Genomic DNA, 18,975 nt, shown 5'->3' with positions numbered 1-18,975 from the left:
CATCACTGACCTTCACCTAGATACAGAGCCATTGGCCACAGCCCTAGCTGTGACAATCGAACCAATTGTTTATCCATCAAATAGTCCACCCTTCATCTAACTGCTCTTTTAGTATTTCTGTTTGTATAACTGGGTATTTGTCTATCAGCATATGATAATTGTATTCTAAGATTTGATACTGTAAAATAACAGTAAAATATAAACCTGTGAATTACTATAGTATATAAAGTTAAATCTTAGGAGTCAATGTGGAAGGAAAGGACCGAAGATGTTGAATAGCACAAGTTTACTAATAGGACTCATAAGCTGTTCATCTCCACTTGTCTGACATATTTTATTAGCACTAAGTTAAGTTTTAATGAAGAAAAATACACCTGAAAGTACACTCTTATTAACCTCTATGCAATAATCAAGCCCAGTATGAATATTGCTCTTTAAATTGACCCATAGAGCTTTTCAACGTTTGTGATGAATGACTTGATTTCCAGGGAAAAATATGAAACTCATAGCTACTAGCAAGATGAGTTTTGTGCCTTGTTAGTTAGTTTAGCACTTGTCTATGTGTTTTGTGAAAACTGTTGGTAGCTCCCAAGGACGATAACAGGGCATGGAACATGTACATTTGGCCTACAGAACTTAACGTTTGTATTGTGAACTGTGTTGTTTGGACATAACCATATAAAAGAGCATGGGGATTTTGACACTGAAGTTGACACATAAGTTTATTACATTTTGACATACAAGTTTAAGGGACCTTAGCTTGCTTACAAATGTACGTGTTCTAAGGCTAGATTATGTCATGTTCTCCACTGAATTTTAAAATTAGTTCCCCTTGGTTAGAGAATTCTGCTCAAGTTTCACTTCACTGTCTTCATCATTTGCTTATGTAGGTCAATCCAAAAGTAATGCCTCCTATTTATTTCTGTGGAAACTAAAACAAATTGAAAGTGCTCATTAACACCATTTAATAGAGCAAATTCTCAGCTACAAAACATTCTTTTTCAGCATAGTCATCTCCATTAGATATGTATTTTCATCAAGAGCAAGAGTGCAAGAGTCATAAAAATGTGCACCAGTAGAGGTGACCATCAGTTTCCACTGCTGAAATGTACCACTCAGCAGTTCACTACACTCACATTCACTGTTTGGTCTCCATAAACATTTGGCAAGAGTTAATGAATGTTAATGGCACCATTTATTCCACATGGAACAATTCAGTGACACACCTTTGTTTCATAGGCACTTCCATGTTAGACACCATTTTGTCGGACTAGCTCTCCGCTGCCATCTGTCACATGGCAACAAAGTGTAACAGAATGTTGGTGGAAAAGTTCAACCTCTATTGCCATACTACCAACATTTACCTCTTGGATTGTGGGCTGCCATAATAAAACAGGAGACGTTACTTTTGGAGTGGCCCTCATGTTTTTAGTGGATAAGAGGTAAAACTCCATAATCAGGATCTACATATCTATGTGCTAGGTTTAAAATAGCCAGGGATCCGTATGTACCACTCACTGAGGTTGAAAAGTGATACACGTTTTATTAGCTGATTGTAAATAAGTGGTACATAGAGGACAGGAGCAAGGAAACTTTTGCCTTTCTCATGGCTAGGAGTATTTTCAGATGCTTCCATGTTAAATGTTAACGTACACGTTTAGCATTGTTCAATAGTGTAATGCTATTCCATGGAACTTTATTACTTATTATTATTTTTGTCCATGTTGTTTAAATTCCCTCTCAACTCCTAGTTATTCGTATGCACTTTACAAGTTGTACTTGAAATGCTTTTTTAGCTGCTTTTCTTTGGGGTATCCATAGGGTGAAAACCTGATAATTTGAGACTCCTTATTTAAACAAATCTTCCTATGTGCCTTGCCCACTTTCCATATACATTTATGCATTTTTAAGGACTTTATTACATTTTTTTTAGTAGGTTCCTTGGCATTTGCCACTCTTGATTTGTTTTGGTGATAGCTGATTATGGTTTCACTTTCAATGTTTAATCTGTATGTTATTTATTACTGTAGATCCTATTTAAAGTATGATGAACTTTGCAATGTAATTTTTGGTATTTAATGATCTAATTATAGCAACTGAGCAAAGCACCATCCAACCGTAGTTTAATAATATCCCTTGTTTGCTCTAAAAATAGTTGTACTATGAGTTAATTGTCCAAAGTGTGGAAGCTGCTTTCTCTAGATCTTCCCTTTTGATCAATTTTATATGGAAATCTCAAATATTTTGTAGCTTTTATTGCTATTTATAGCTGTTTTTGTTTCTGAAGAAGTGTATGTATAAACTTCAGGATTAAATAATTATATTATCGTTTTGACTCGCTTGTTGCCTTTCAAACCTTGTTTCTCTTCAGTTTTACTGACGTTGTCTTTAAATGACTGCAAGTCAGCATTGTCCTCATTCCGCTATTTTTTCTAACATCGTAATGTAATTGTCATAACCTTTGTTCAAAGAAACTTTGCTGGCATATTTCTGTACATAGCTTATTATAATTTGAAGATCTGCATAATTTAACCTTTTTTTTTTAATAATACAACGTATTTACGCATCCACACATCTACACGACTCCCAAGCCTACACTGTATGTCTTATGTTGTACAAAGTGCTCAACTTCCCTTTAGAACTTTTGATAGTGGTATTGTAAAAGGTGGCATTTTCATTTCATGTTTCTTGTAAAGCGTCCAATCTTTCTGCCTTGTCTGTTTTTTTTATCTTATTTCTGTTATATATTTCAGGAAGAAAGCAAGGCATTTCAGAACTTCAGAGCTACAGAATAGGAAATGTTGCTGGCAGTATCTTAAAATTTTCCTCCTTAAAGTCAGTGGAAATACAGGGAGTCCATGCATGATAGAGATATAAATCTTATGTTTGTATCATCTATGCTACTGTCTGTATGTTTTTCTGCCTTTTGAAGCTATAATCTGCTTCAAGTAAGAAGTCTGGATTCCATGTGACCAGTGTTTCACAGGAATTTGTTTGTGGGTAACATACTAGAACTCAGATGTGTCTTCTCCTGCGTACAGGCTTGCATGTAATTATGCCTAGTCACTGAGTGACAATTCCTGCCTTCCCACACAGTTATTGGTCTGCACAGAAATCACGCAGTGCATTGTGAACCATCCTTCAGAAGAGAGATCACAAGCTTGAAGACCATAATTTTGGGTTTGCATGCCTAAAATACTAATGAATTCTCTGTCTGTTTTGTCTGTGCTTCATTTCTCTGTGTCTCTTTCTCACAGGGACACTTACGGGACAAATTTTTGAAGGCTTTTGCAGTAAGAGAGAAAATAGTTGCTTTGCAGCAGGCAGCTACATCTTATAGCTGTGCATTTTTCCATAATTTTTTTTAAATGGCAGATGTAGGTTTCTGCAAACTGTACGAATCCTTTTAGCCTAGAAATTCTCCTTTTGGATGAACGCTGGACACTGGCTTTTTAACTGCATGCTGGGATATTTGAGAGGAAAGCCTTGCTTTCATGTAGTTAACTTTTCCACAAACTTTTTTTCTCTTTTTTTCTAGCTAGTTATGAGTTAATCTGTCCTTAAGTACTTTAATGAATTCAAAATTTCTTGGTTGTCTTAAAAGGAGGATCTCTAAAAACCTGCTGCTAGAAGTCATAAAACAGTTTAAGATGTTAGAGATTTCCTGTGCTTCCTTTGTAGTTCAGATGAACTTCAAATTCCCCTGCCCTCTGCCAAGATAAATAAGTGAGAGAAACAAACAAACCAAACCAAACAAAAATATTATCTAGCAGGGGGCAAGGTTAGCGGATGGAAAACAAATGCTTCAGGCAAATAGCCTGACAGAAGTTAGTAGGAACACTGGGGAAGTCCAGCACTCTGGATGATAAAATCCCTGATTTTGCATACAATATTTGATATAAATTTGAGTGAAATTTTTTATGTAAGTATAAAATATACAATTTCTTATTTATGGGGGAAAAATGTAAAAATTACAAGCTCAAATTAGATACTTTTGTCTTTATTTATAAAAGTGGCTCGATATTTGACCATCCATTGTCTTAATGGCTATCGAGGAGTAGTCCGAGTCCTGTAACTGTCAGGTCGTTTGATGAAGGCACCCCAATGCAGGCTCCATGTGTTCTACATTTCTTTTTCTGTTGGATCTACCTGGCCTTTTTCACACGTCAGGACACAGAGTTTGAAATTTGAAACTGCTCAATATAGGGTATGGTCTTTCCATATGTTTATGTCATTTCTGCAGATTGGAACTTCCAGAACAGATGGCTTGAAAATTTTGAAGAATCAGACTTGGACACTCTGTCTTAAAAGTCTATGAAATGCATTATTTAATTATTGTAGTGAGAAAGTTGGTTCAGTGTTCAAGAAAACTTGAGAGATTAAAGTCCAGCCTTTTTTTGGTTATTCTACACGTATTGCTTTATATGCCTTTTTAATTACACCTCTTTCTTTTAATCAATTTCTCATTTTTTTTCTTCTGATTTTCTTCTACAGCAGTGTTTCTTTCCTTCTTCTTTGTTAAATCGTAAGTTCAATTTTGAAACATTTATTCTACATTCTGAGTTAAGATGATGAGTAAAATAGAATAATATATTTTATTTTGAAGCAAGATTTCTTAGCAATAGAATATTTGGAGAAATGAAATATGAATTGCACATACTTCTGGGAATTTGATTGACTTTTAAAATACTGAAAAATGGAAAGAAGATGCATAGGAAAGTTGTACCTCCTTGTCTAGTTCTGCAGGCAGTGAAAATTATTGATGCTTGTCCTGCCCAGATTTTTGCTTTCCTTTTTTAAGATCTTGGGGCTGCTAGTTTCTTACTGTTAGTGGCTTAAATGGAAAGTATTCAGGTTAGGTTTTTTTTTTTTGTTTTTTTTTCTGGCCTCTGGGAAGAACTAAAATCCCTGTGTTTATAAATCAGACAGGAAAGGCAATTTGATCATGACTGAGGCAGCCTATTTTTTTCTTGCAGTCTACTAATAGTTATAGTCAAGGCAAATTAGATAGCTGGTATTAAGAGTAAGCTTTAGAGTGCATGGTAATGACAATGGTAATATTAGCTTGCTCTCAAATAGCAGCTCTTTTCCTGTGTGCTACTTTCTGAGAAAAAATTTAGGGAAAAAAAAGAGGATGACTGGCTAACCTAATGTATAATGATAACTGCTAATAAAAATGAAGAAGTACCCATTCAAGCATTCTAATCTTTATAGAATGTTAACATAATTGCATCTCTAGCATAGTCTTTTAAGACTTGAATCATCTACTTTTAGGAAGAGAAGTATTTATTGCAACACATTTGCAAGGAAAAATGGGAAGTTGATTTGGTCCTTTTTCATGTGTTTCACTCCCTTTGGAACAAGTATATTCCCAGCAAATCTTACACTTGACACAGCAGAAAATGTGGACTGAGCAACTTTTTCTAGTTAAAATCCCTCGAAGGTTTCTCTAAATAATGAGATTTACACATCACATTCAATTCATTAAACTAAAAATGTAAAAAATGTTCAAATGGGTCTTTTAGGTAACTGCCTGTCTGTTGTCTCTTGCTGCATTTGAATCCTTTGCAAGGAAAGGAAAAATTGCAAAGCATGTATTTTACAATGTAGCACATGTCATAGCTATGAGCTGAGATGATCAGTTGTCCAAGATGTGCACAGGATTTATATCCCTATACTGAGAAACTTAAGTGAGAAAACTCTCAGAGAATACAAACTCTTCTATTTTGTTATTTTGCTTTGTTTTAGCTGTGCTGCTGTAGTCCAAGGCCACCTCCAAGGCTTTCCTTTCCCCAAGCTGAATGGCTGCAGGCACCTCATTATCATGACTTGTGTTGCTGTCTTCAGCATTTTAAAAAGTCTTTTTCTATTTCTCCAGCAATAAGAATCTAGTCGTCTGCACTGCTGCTCTTAACCCTTTTAGAAAGAGTTTCTCTAAAACTCATCCATCAAGGGCCTCAGCATGGGCTGTACGTGCTCTTGCTGTAAAACATGCCCAACACCTAACTTGATGAGTACTTGGAGAAAACTGTAGTTGCTGGTGTGTACTGGCAGTTTCCTTAATCAGTGTACCAGCGTGGTTTCTCATCCTGGCATAAATGAAAGCATGTGGAGAAATATATAGAAAGTCACTTTGGTCTTACTTTCCTCTTCCATAGTGTCATTCCTTTCTGGTGCTTTAGACTATAAATTTCTTTAGATTCATCCTGACCCACATTTATCAGAGAGACTGATGAAGCTGTCCCTGCCCATTCGTACTCTCCAGAGTAGGACATGCTTTAGTCTGGCAGGCTGTTCTGTCTACTCAACTGTACAGCCCACCACCCCATTCACAGTGTAGTCAGCCATACTTCTGAATTCTTGTAAATACTGCAGGAATTTATGTACTTCGTGCCGATTTATCCTTATCAGCAGACCACAGTTTTTGTGTATCTGGCATAGAGGTTTAAGTTGTTGTGTATGGGTTAAGACCATGCTGCCAGCATGCTGCGTTGTTACCAGTCCAACTTGTTTAGTGGAAGGAATGATGCCAAAGCCTACAAATGAGTGAAAACAAATAAACGAATAAAACCAATCATAGCCATCAGCCACAGTAGTTTTGCCAGTATTAACGCTTAATTTAATATTGATGTGGTCTTTCTGCCTTTTCTATTAAATGTGAGTACTTGGCTGTAGCTTAGGCTGGTGATGACTTTGGATTGACTTTCTCTGAAGCCTGACTTTTCTGTAGAGGACTCTGCTTTGAGGATGTCAATTCACAATCAGAGAGATTTTCACCACTTCGTAAGTGTCATAACATGAATGGCTGAATTCCATGTGGAAATCCTAAGCTGTTAGCTATTTGTTAGCTGAAGTATTAAAGAAAAACATCATGGACTTCATGCTGATTTGCTGTGCTGGGCCAAAGTTTGAACAGAACTGTTGTATATGTAATTACATAAAGAAAAGCAATTTTTTGGAGAAGAATAAAATGAAGAGAGTAAGTAAACATGCTTTGATGTGTAACTGATTTTCAAATGGAGTCCACTTTTCTTGTTCAGATGTTAGGACAGTATATGTGAACAGGTCTGTTTTTTTGATATTTGATTTTTTAAAATTAATTTTTGGTGGGGGTATTTTTGTCACTAGTTGGAGGAAATCAAGTGCCAGGAAGTACTGTTATAACTCCCAGTTGATTTTTCTACCAACTTTGGCATAAAACAAATAAGGAGTTACGGTAGCAAGTTAGGACAACAGTTTGTGGCTCAGTGTTCTTTCGATACTTGAAGTAAGCATTAGTTTAGTAAGAAACGAATTCAATCCTGACCTGCAACATTTTTCTTTAAAGAATTAACTTTTGACTTAATGAGAGGTTTTCAAATGTTCTTAATTTTTTTTGAGTGGAGACAGGTAGGACATGTAGCATATTTCAGTAGATATGCATTCCATGATAAAGTGAATAAAGTGCTTAATCTGATTGCCTCATTCAGTTTCCTTCAGAGAAACAAAACAAAACAAACATCTAAATTGACATGCCTTCTTTCCAGCAGTCAGTATGCAATAAGATTTCCTCATCCTTTTGGTTTGAAACTAAGCATAAGCAGGTTCAGCCCAGGATTCACCTTTTCAGGAGCTTAGTGGATACCCAACTCTTCAGGACTATGAAACAGTAACATATGTTGAATTCTTACTGAAATTTAGTGGTCAGAATGACAAAGATATGTCATGAAAATTTGTATTGTCTCCTTCCCTCCTCTCCCATCAAACATTCGTAATAGAATAAAGAAACTGCTAATCTTACTGAGATTTAAAAAAAAAAACAATAACTTTGTCTGCCTTGTACTATGTTTTTTGCATGTACATCTTACAGAACATTTTGTTTTCCTGGTTTCCATGTGGTGGTTGTTCCCCATGTCGATGTTTTTGGTTCTATACCTGTGTATATGTGCAATTAAAAAAACAAACAAACAAACAAACAAAAAAAAAACGAACTTCATAGCTCCAGTTCTTGTAGTGATAACTTGAAATTCTGTAGCATCTCCTGTTTCTGTCGCCTACAGAGCTGTGAGTATCTTGAATCGAATTGCTATTCTCTTAACTAGCTCTGAACTTCCATAGTTCTGCATTTGTAGAGTCCTTCAGTTTCATTGCTTATCCTCTGTGGTTTCTTCTTTAGTTTATGTAAGAGTATGCTGTTTATCACAGAATCATGGAATTGCCTGGATTGAAAAGGACCACAATGATCACCTAGTTTCAACCCCCTGCTATGTGCACGGTCACCAACCACCAGACCAGGCTGTCCAGAGCCACATCCAGCCTGTCCTTGAATGGCTACAGGGATGGGGCATCCAAAGCCTCCTTGGGCAACCTGTTCCAGTGTGTCACCACCCTCTGTGTGGAAAACTTCCTCTTAATATCTAACCTAAACCTCCTCTGTCTCAGTTTAAGATTGTTCCCCCTTGTCCTATCACTATCCACCCTCGTAAACAGCTGTTCCCCTTCTTGCTTATATGCTCCCTTCAAGTACTGGAAGGCCACAATGAGGTCTCGCGGAGCCTTCTCTTCTCCAAGCTAAACAAGCTCAGTTCCATCAACCTTTCCTCACAGGAGAGGTGCTCTAGCCCTCTCATCATCTTAGTCACCCTCCTCTGCACCTGCTCCAAGAGCTCCACATTCTTCCTGTACTGGGGGCCCCAGGCCTGGATGCAGTACTGCAGATGGAGCCTCACAAGAGCCGAGTAGAGGAGGACAATCACCTCCCTCTCCCTGCTGGCCATCCCTTTTTTAATGCAGCCCAGAGCACAGTTGGCTTTCTGGGCTGCAGGCGGACACTGCTGGCTCAAGTCTAGCTTGTTGTCCACCAAGACCCCCAAATCCTTCTCCTCAGGGCTGCTCTCAAGGGGTTCTTTGCCCAGTCTGTATAAACACCTGGGATTGACGAGCCCAAGAGCAATACCTTGCACTTGACCTTATTGAGCCTCATTAGGTTCTCATGTGCCCACCTTTCCAGCCTGTCCAAGTCCCTCTGGATGGCTTCTCTTCCCTCCAGTGTCTTGACTGCACCGCTCAGCTCGGTGTCGCCTGCAAACGTGCTGAGGGTTCGCTCAATGCCATCATCTGCGTCATTGATAAATGATTATTTATCAGTCCATTACAACTCGTTTAAAATGGATGGACCGATCTATTCTGTAGATTCTAAACTGAAGATTAAATTTATGGATATTTCAGCTTTTTTCATTTATTGCAGGTAATTAAAGTGTACAGCGAAGATGACAGTAGCAAAACTCTGGAAATCCCGAGTGATATAACAGCCAGGGATGTATGTCAGCTGTTGATATTGAAGAACCACTATATTGATGACCACAACTGGACACTGATTGAAGAACTTACTCATACAGGCTTAGGTAAGACATTCTGTACAACAGTATGACAGTAAATAAAGTTGTTTTGTTGTTTTGTTGTTTTTTGGTTTTTTTTTTTGTCACATAGAGTTGTAATTGTAATAAGCTTGGTTAGAAAAAGAGATGAAAGAGCGTGTGTGAATTTGTTCTTGAGGAGGGGATGTTGTTTCTGTTTCCCTTATTTTTGATAGCATTTCAGTAAAGTGAGTTTTGTGACAGTAATCTTGTCTCACACTGCTTCATCTGCATCGGTAAGAGAGATTTGGAAGACAGTGGCCATTAAGATTCTCTTTGGAAATTCTTCTTTGTTCTTCCTTGCTTTTCTTTGGCAGTTCTTCCCCTTTCACTGGTATTTACTGCTTATCTCTAGCAGGAGTTGGGATATTTTTATTGCAAATAAAATATTTGTTATTCCCAGCATGTCTGAGTGAAATCTCTGACATCAAGGACAGAAAGTGGTCACTCTGTGCTATCCCTTTTGGACAGCTGAACTCAAGTCTTCACAAACAACATCAGAGAAGGCTATCTATTTTTCAGTGTAACCAGTTTTGCTAGATTTATTCTGACTTTGGGAGGGTCCAGGGAAAAAGCAAAACAAAACCACTCTTCTAAATTTACAGTTGCAGACCAGAGAACTGTGCTGAAGTGCTTTTATGCTTAATATTCTAAATTGCTAGAAATGAAACTCCTTGAATTCCTTCCACATCACCAGTGCTTTCCTAGAGAGGGAAATAAAAAAACAACCAACCTCTATGTGTATTGTGCAGACATACAATTTAAAGATTTAATACGTGGTTTCACTTTATGACTATAATTTTAACTTCTGGTTTCTGTTCCTTCTCATATAGAATATATATAGAATAATTTTGCAGTATAAAGCACGTTAAGTCAAGTTAAATACAGAGAGAATAAGAATGATTGCAAAGATGTGAAAAATACAGGACACAGGAAAGCCTGTGCTCAGCAAAAGATGAATTAAAAAGCCTGCTAAAAAATGTATTATTAAATTGATACTCTAATCAGATGGTTGTACTTCCTTTCACAGTCCTACTGTTTGGGATTCTGTTGTGTTTGGTTTTTGATTGGAAATTACATCAGAAAAATCTAGCAAGATTCATGCCATAAAAACGCATATTTTGAATTTCCTATCACTCAACATTTTCATACTAGTTTTAAGCTCTACCACTGTGCCAGAGTTACCAAAGCTTTTTCTGCAACCTCATAGGCAGACTCAGCAAATACTAGAGCAAGGAGAGGTTTGAGAAAGAAGTCTATGGGGGACTTTCTGCATTTTAAAATATGTAGAGAAACTCTTTGGATGTTTTAATTCTCTGAAGAGAGCACTGATACCTGGTAACCACAGTACTGTCAATTCAAAATGAAAACAAATAAATAAACATTAAAGATAAGTTTTAAACATATTATTAAACTCTCTCACTGTGTATGTATCTAATGGAATCTGCATGAGTCTGCACTCATGCATTTGTGTAAAATAAACTTGGCTGTGAATCTCAAACTGTATTATGTTTAACAGTCATATTTTAAAGATGAACTATAGAAGCTGAAAGTGTTCTTTGCCCTTTTCTGCTCCTTTATCCTATCAAGACAGCCACAAACGCTTTCCTTTTTTTTTTTTTTCGTGCTTTGTAACATTTCAAAGATATTTATAACCTTTTGCACGGAATGCATCAGTTGTGAGATGCTTCCAGCTCAGAGTAGGGTCAGAGTTAAATCTGAATCGAGACTGTAAATGACTGACTGGTACAGAAGAGGGAGTATAAAAATGGCTTTAGACAGCACTGCTATATAAATACTAGAAGTGTTTTTTGTAATTTATAGTGTGACTGCCGTCTAAGTAGTGTGTAGAACTATTGAAGAATTCGTTTTTGGCAAAGTATGCCAGAGTAGTAGTGGCATTGTTTCTTGAGGTTTGTTTAATTGCAGAGTACGCTTTCCGTCAGATAGCATGATTTGTTCAATCTGAACTATTTGCTGGGAGCTTTCAGTATCAAATTGTTATTTGTGGAGCTGTTGTGATAGCTGGCAAGCAGGTGCGCAGACCTGCATTCACCGGGCAGTCCAGCTGCTTTGGGCATAGGTTTACAAAGAAGTGAAGTGCTCATTTCTGAAGAAATTTTTTTTCCTACATGGTGAGAATGGGAATTCATCACTATTGGCCAAAGGAGAGGAAAACCTGAGATACCTTTGCTGCTTTTTATAATACTGAATAATAATGGAATTATATTAATGACACTGATTTTTGTTTGAAGGGTTTTTTGTGTTGATCTTGATTTCCATTAAGGGTATCCTTAAGTACTGGATGAATAGTGTGAACAAATATTTACCAAATGGTGGTTTAGTTTTGAACTGTCTGCCATTTATTGTTCTATGGTAAGTTTGATCTGTGGAAATGTGGACAGACCTTTTCTGCTCCCAAGTTAAATGTATGTGTTTGGAAAAGAGAAATACCGTGAGCGAGTGTGTCAGTGTAAATTCCAGTATGAAGAGATTAATAATTAATTAATCAATTAGCAAACATTTTCTTTAACGTATAACATCTGTCTGAATGCTGTTGAATTAGATAGGATTGCGAGCTCAGCACAGCGTTCTGCTTTTAATCAGGACAGGCATTAATTACATTACTGCACCCTGTCCTCATCTGTGCGCAGAGATATCTGCGTGTGAAGGTTAGAAGAGAAGGAAGAAAGTTACTCGCAGCAGAGACCACCGCCCCGCCGCTCGCGGGGAGGAGCCGGGGTCTCCGCAGCTCCGGGGCGTTGCGGTGCCGCCCTCCGTTGCCGCGCCTCTTCTGGCCGCCGGGTGGCGCCCGCGCTCCGCGCACCGCCGCTCCAGGGTGGGCGGCAGCCGGGCTGGGGTTCGGTGCCCGGGGAGCGGCCGTTGCTGTAGCGCTGTACATCGTGTGATTCGGGCGCGGCGCTCGGGGAGGTGGCCTGGTAGTCCAGGCGATGGAATTCAAAGGTGCTGTCTCCACCTCACCTGGGACTGCTGGAAGCAGCTGGGGCGAGCCTTAGATGAGCCGTGTCGTAGCTAGAGACTCCGAATCCCGCCTCCATTGCCACAGGGCAGGCTGTGAAAAAAGAAAGCTCTGTTTCCATAGCTGTTTCTTTCTGTAAAGAGAATCCTCTTTACCCTGATATATTTTTTTCTTTTTCCAGTGAGAATGTTGTGAAAGTGAGCGATTTTCTTGCTGCTTTTTCAACAGACGTCTTCTGAGGTTCCCCTGGTAGACCAGAGTCCCTTGGCTGGGTACCTAACTGCCTTTCACTTCTGCTCTCTCGTTTGTGTTCACTGTCTGCATTCATGTAGGCAGCTTGTGGGAAGGCTTTTGGTTTCCCCAGATGGGAAATCACACAAAGCGTTACCTATGCAGTAGTGTGGAGCAAATGCATTTCCTGCTTTATTTTGCTTCTCTCACCACCTTCTCCCTTCAGCTGGGTAGCTAGAGAGGGGACTGCTTGAAATTTGTTATGTTGTGCACTTCAGTATCGAATCTGTTCCTTGCTTTATTTACTTAACGCAGTTAAGAAGGATCTTTGTAGCAGGTGGTTGTTGTGTTACAGATAGTGATAATGAAGAGATAGCAGAGAGAAAGGAGAACACTCCTTGTGTCAGCTGGAAGAGAAAAAAATGATCTAACTAAACCAAAGTGCAGCTTCCTCATGGCAACGTTTAGTAATTTGATTGTGGGACTGTGTTTTGGGTTGTACTAGCTTAGTGTTTTGCTGCTTTTATCAAAATGAGTTCAATAAATTGTAAAATATTCTGTAATGTTATACCTTAAAAATAAAAAAAAAAAACAACAGCATCTTTACCCATCCATTGAGGTGATGCAGAATGTCTTATTTTTGTACCAAGAAGTAACTCTTGAGGAAATGGTATTTTCTTAAATGTCACAGTGCCAAGCATTCAAGAGTTTTAAATGTCATCCTAGATGAGAGCTTTCTCTGAAAAGAAAAAAATGTTCTTTTTATGTAAGGTCTTCAATTCTTTAGCGTCTCTTCCCCCTTGCAATTGAAGAATGTGTTTTGGAATAGAACAGCCTGTCCAAACTTTTAAAATACTCTGCTTAATTTCGGTATTTGGGGGGGGGGGGGGGGTGTTGTGTTTTCTGAATTGCTGCATGATTTATTTGCTTCGTTTGATCTTTTTACAAAATGTAAGTTTCGTATAGGATTTTTAAACTCCATCTTTATGGGCTTAAAGAATGAGTTAAATTCAGTGGAAGTTTAACTTTTTTTCTGTTTGCTATGTAAATCAAATGTGTACTTTGTCTTCTGCTAGTAGTGAGCTTCATACTTTCGTATTGAGGTAAAATTTACCTTTATGAGCATATTGTCTCTAAACCTCCTGAAGAAACTTACAGATTTGCAGCTACAGCAGGCTGCTACTTACCAGGCTCCTCAGTGTGGAAGCATGAAGCAGTGACTGATGAAGGAGAAGGCAAGAGAAGATAGTAAAAGGATGCTGTAATTCAAAGAGACTTTGTTGTGTTTTGTTTTGTTGGTTTTTTTTTTTAATTAATTTTTGATATTTCAAATTTGAGGTTTGATTCTTTTTTTTTTAAGGTTGCGCATGCTGCATTTAATGAAAGTCAAACTCTTTTTGACTTTTTTGTTTAGCCTTTATTATTATGTTAATTTCATGTTATGCCTAATTATGCTTAAAAACAAACAAACAACAGCACTAGTTTGCCTCCTACCCTAAGTTTTCTTTCACAATTTTTAGAAAGTTTGGAGCAACAGAGATCAGAATTCACTTAGAGTGTATCATAAATCTCTTATGATAATGAAATGAAGTCTGGGAAATGAGATCAGAAAATTGCGTGAGTTGCATGATTTTTATAATATATTTTAATTGCCTTTTCCCTTTGAATGTGTGATCAGAATTGGTTGTGAAAACTCCATAATTGGCAGGAAGGACTACGTTTTGTTCCTAGATCTACACTATGAGCAGTCTCATTGCATTACTCAGAGTATGCAGCCCTTAAACTTGCACAGCACATCTACAGGAAGGTTCTTAGGCTGTGTCTTCCCTTAAATGCATATGATACTGCTTTACAATTGAAAAATTCCATCAAGAATATGTGCTGCAGGAGCAGTCTAAAATAGTGAGAATACTGATTCTGACCTCCTACGCTTCTCCAATATGCTCATAAAGTACAAATAACTGATTTGTCTTTTCTTCCATTCCCTTTTATCTTCTGCTAAACCAAACTGCACATTTTAGGACTCACTTTGTAAACTTTAGATGTCTGTTTTGTTTTCCTTTTAGTTTTTCATGGTTTTTACCCTTTGCTTCTTGAATGCTAGTGCTACACCTGCTGAAGTTCTTAAAGTATCCTTGTTTTGTGCAAAAGCATTAAAATGTTGAAATGCCCTGTGTGCATCTGCAATTTTAGAAATGCTTCAAAACATTGCATGGTCCAAGGAAGAAGGCATCTTTTCCATGTTATGCACAGTTTTCAACTTATGAATGCTGCGTTAGAGGAAGGTGTAAGAAAGACATTCTTGATGCCCCAAGCAGGGTGGACAGAAATGAGTTGTTGAGATGATCCACTTCCTGCTGCCCTGGACAGCATGTGGCAGGAGCTGCTTGGGTTCTGTTGCATGGAACACGTGGATTGGTTAGCATAATGGTACTGACCCCATGTAAAAGAGCAACAAACCAATGCAAACAAACAAGAAAAACAACCCCAACGTGAACTACCTCAAACATTGAAGCTGGGCCCAATTCAGTGGGAGTGGAACAATAACTTGGTGTAATATGGACCTAATTAATGGACTGTGTTCAGATTACTTGTTTAATGTTTTGTAACATAGGTTATTTTAATTATCTGACCTCTATGTTTTCATGTTGTGCTGTTGTGCTCTTAGGTGCAGATTATGTGCTGGATTAATATCTTTTTTTTTTTTTTTTTTTAAATAGAAAGAGCTATAGAAGACCATGAATTAGTGATGGAAGTCCAGTCAAGCTGGGGGATGGAAGAGGAAAGCAAATTTTATTTTAGAAAAAATTATGTCAAATATGAATTTTTTAAAAATCCTGTGGTAAGCCATAACATCTTGTATGTGAAGTGATTACTTGATGTTGCTGCAAAATCGCAGTTTCTGTTGTGCACAGGTAGACTGTAAAGCTGTTAGTGTAATGTGAATCTAAAGGAGTGATGTGGAAGATGTATAAAAAGCATAAGAATATATTGCGGTGTATGTAGCTGTTGGCCAATAACATTATTGCAATTGTAAAACATGATTTATTTTTTTGAGGGAGGTGCGAAGTAGAGACATGGGCTTGCTTGAGATTTGCAGACAGACCTATGACAAAGTGAGAATTTTTTGAAGTTTCCATCATGTGGCAACAAAATATAAAGTATAAAATGAAGCAAAACAAGGAGGGGCATCTGTTGAAAAGATTATTTTATTTTTAAAGCGAAAATTGAATGTTATGGCCAGCACTGCCCAATGGCAGCTTTTCTGAGCTGCTGCTAAATGGCAGCTGACACAAAAGGCCACAAGCAGCCATAACCTATTAGGAGTAAGTGAAAGTGAAGTGAAAGTTAGCGTTTGTTAGGAATGGAAAGGGAGCAGAGACAACTTGTAACTCAGAGATGTGGCAAAGGTTAATACTGTTGATTCATTCTTTGCTTGATGGCAAAGGCCGTGGAAGCAGTTCTGGCATAGAAGGAGAAACTCACCATCTGGTTACTCATATGCACAGTATATTTGTATCACTCCTAATGTTACCTCTTGCACAACCAGCTTGTTTCAGATGTCAAAGGGAGAAATAGCGAACAAGAATGAGGAGCTAAAAGGTGAAAAGTTGAAGGGAAGCTAAATTATGTAACTGAAAAGATAAATGTTGACGTGGCAAAATGTAGAAGAGATTTGAGGGTATTTTCTTGTTCCATGGGTGTTTCTCTGGACAAATCATGTATTTCCATGTCAAACAGGTACCACTGTACTAGTGAAAAATTCTAAGCTTGAGTTAGTGTACAGTTAGAGAAGCTTTCAAAGAGTAAATATGTGCGTACCAGTGAACAGAACCTGCTGTGAAGCATGGCAAGCATGCAGCTGTGAATACGTCCAGCAGCTGTGCCTAATGGAAGCCTTTACTATTCCTGTTGAGTTGTTCTGAGTGCTGTGGTACCTAGTGTAGCATTTATTAGAAATGAGTTAATGTGAGTTAACCCTAGCAGTTGTTCAACTTTATTAAACGTGAAAGTCAGTGCACACTGGGAGGTCAAGGGAGTGTTAGCTTTAAAACTGTCCAAGAAAACTCTACTAGTAATGGTCAGTCTCTTCAGGTTCGTACCTACATGGTTATATTGAACCTCAGCACCTGCAGGTCTGTGCCATAAATTGCTACTAGTGCTTGCATTGATAATGAAATTGGCACTTCCTTAAATGTGGAATTTCTAACCTTTCCATATTAGTGTAGTCACATTTCAGTATTGATTCTTATTCATATAATTCCAAATAGATAATTCAAAACAAAACCCCCCAAAAAAGAAAGGACTTGTTCTCTCTTAGCAGGAGTTATAACATATTTTACTAAGATTCTAGTATAATAAAAATAATAGAAAACAGTGTTTTCTAGCATGTCGGTGTGTGTATCACTACTTTGTAGCATGTTGAAGCCCCTAGTGAGTCTTATTTGTCAACAGCAGTAGAAGTTACTACTAGAAGAACACTGAAGGCTAGGTACTGCAATATGACTTGTACTGCTGTGTGAAATCCTCTTGCTTTTTCTCATATTTCTAAGTTACTCAGCAAATAATACATAGGCTGTCACAAATTTAGGAAGGATACTAAAGTAAGCTTTTTTTTTTTTTTTTTTTTTTTTTAACATCCATAAGAGAAACAAAGTTTAATACTGATTTTTACAAAACTTTGATACAAATTATTGTCATTGCAGAGCTTTTTTCCTGATCATATGATATCTTTTTCAAGTGAGACCAATGCAGCTGTAAAACACTCTGGGATATTACAGGTATGTAACCTTTGGAGGAGATGAACAATTATATTTTGGAATTCACAATTGTCTATATTGGGTGAGCATATCTCTTTGTCACTGTAAGATCTGTTGGTAGCTTTTGTGTAACTCAAAACATAGTTAATGACTTATTTTCCTTAAGAAATATGGAGTATATGTTCCAGACAGTTATTATATGACTATACTTGAGAATTGGCACCTTCTTTCAGAATCAGATAGCACAAAAATGGCTAAAATGCGTTAAAGAAAAATGGTTAGGACCTGTGTTGAGTTTTTCAGGTAAAACAGTTTTCTTGAAAGATTATAGTGCTGAAATAATTATCACATACAGCAGCACAACACTAGAATACTGAGGAATTGGCAGTGTGACACAAATGGATACAAAAAAGAGTTAAATGGTTGAACTTAATGAGTAGAAAATTTAGACTGACTAGTATGATTTGTTAGCTTGAAGGCTACTGTAACCTTACAAAAAAAAATGGTAGGTCACTCAGTGTTAGTCATCTTTTAAGTGGACAGAAGATTTTAATTTACAGTGGGAATAATTTCACAGAATGACCATATCAGGGATCATCATCTTACTTCTGAAAGAGGGGAAAAATGAGTAATAAAGGTGGAAACATACACATCACTCTTGTTTGCTTGTCACTAGGAAGTTTAATTAATAGAAGAACTTTCACTGGTCTTAAGACAACAACCCTGTGTGTGAGTTTTGGGGATAAAGAATGATTGGAAAGGCAACATAAGAAGAGATATTTTGAGGTAGAACTAAAAGTAATATGGAAATAGATATTTTTGTGCATCTATACAGTACGTTCTACCAGTAAATGAAAAACATTAAAGAACTAAATTTCAAGGCATTCTTCTATACTAAGTAGTTATATCCTCATATATATGTTTGTTAAGATATATCTATTTGCTAGCATTCTCTTATTTATGTATTAATGTATGCATGTATGTATTTAATACAAAATATTTTGTATTTATATATATATTATATATACTAATATATAAAAAGAGAATGCTAACAAATAGATACCCAAATGTAGTTTAAAGAGTTCCACATAAAATGTAATTGATGCATACTGTTACATAAATCATTTTTATGAACTTAAATACAAATTTTATAACATCAAAAGATGCTGCTTATCTGATAAAAAATCGATTCACTTTTTCTGTTTACACAGCAAATGGATGATGTAGTGTAAGGCAAGTATTTAATTTAGTCATCGAATCTTGTCCCCTTTATTGTGAGAATTTTTATTTTATTTTTTTTGCTTGCAAACAACCTCATATTTGAGTATTTTAAGATGAAGCTGTTTGCCGTTTATACCTTCGCACAGAACCTCTTTCAGCCCTCAGCACAGAACATTTGTGATACATGGAAAATGTGCAAGGCTTGTGGATCAGATTGAGAATTGTTCTGAATACATATAGTTATATCCAATTTTGTTAAGTTTGACAAATTTCTTGTGGTCCATTATCTGTTGCTATTTTATGTTGTATTGTGTGTTTAATTGCATTTGGGCTAACAAAACTTAGTAGACATAAATACTCAGATTTGTAGCTGCCATGCTTGTTTCAG

General features: G+C 37.1%; 1 protein-coding gene across 1 annotated transcript in view; it reads left to right on the top strand.

Moving 5' to 3' along the window:
* GRB14 (growth factor receptor bound protein 14) overlaps positions 1–18,975 on the top strand; it is a 63,799-nt gene that overhangs the window by 29,055 nt on the left and 15,769 nt on the right. Inside the window, exons 3-5 of the mRNA XM_042874404.1 lie at positions 9,227–9,383; positions 15,327–15,448; positions 17,313–17,387. Of these exons, the coding sequence (XP_042730338.1) occupies positions 9,227–9,383; positions 15,327–15,448; positions 17,313–17,387 (354 nt within the window). The remainder of the gene's footprint in view (positions 1–9,226; positions 9,384–15,326; positions 15,449–17,312; positions 17,388–18,975) is intronic.

This window comes from Lagopus leucura, unplaced genomic scaffold, assembly GCF_019238085.1.
Source record: "Lagopus leucura isolate 7727_CA_CO unplaced genomic scaffold, USGS_WTPT01 Super-Scaffold_100012, whole genome shotgun sequence".
NCBI classification, from domain to species: domain Eukaryota; kingdom Metazoa; phylum Chordata; class Aves; order Galliformes; family Phasianidae; genus Lagopus; species Lagopus leucura.
This window is presented reverse-complemented; position numbering and strand designations above follow the sequence as displayed.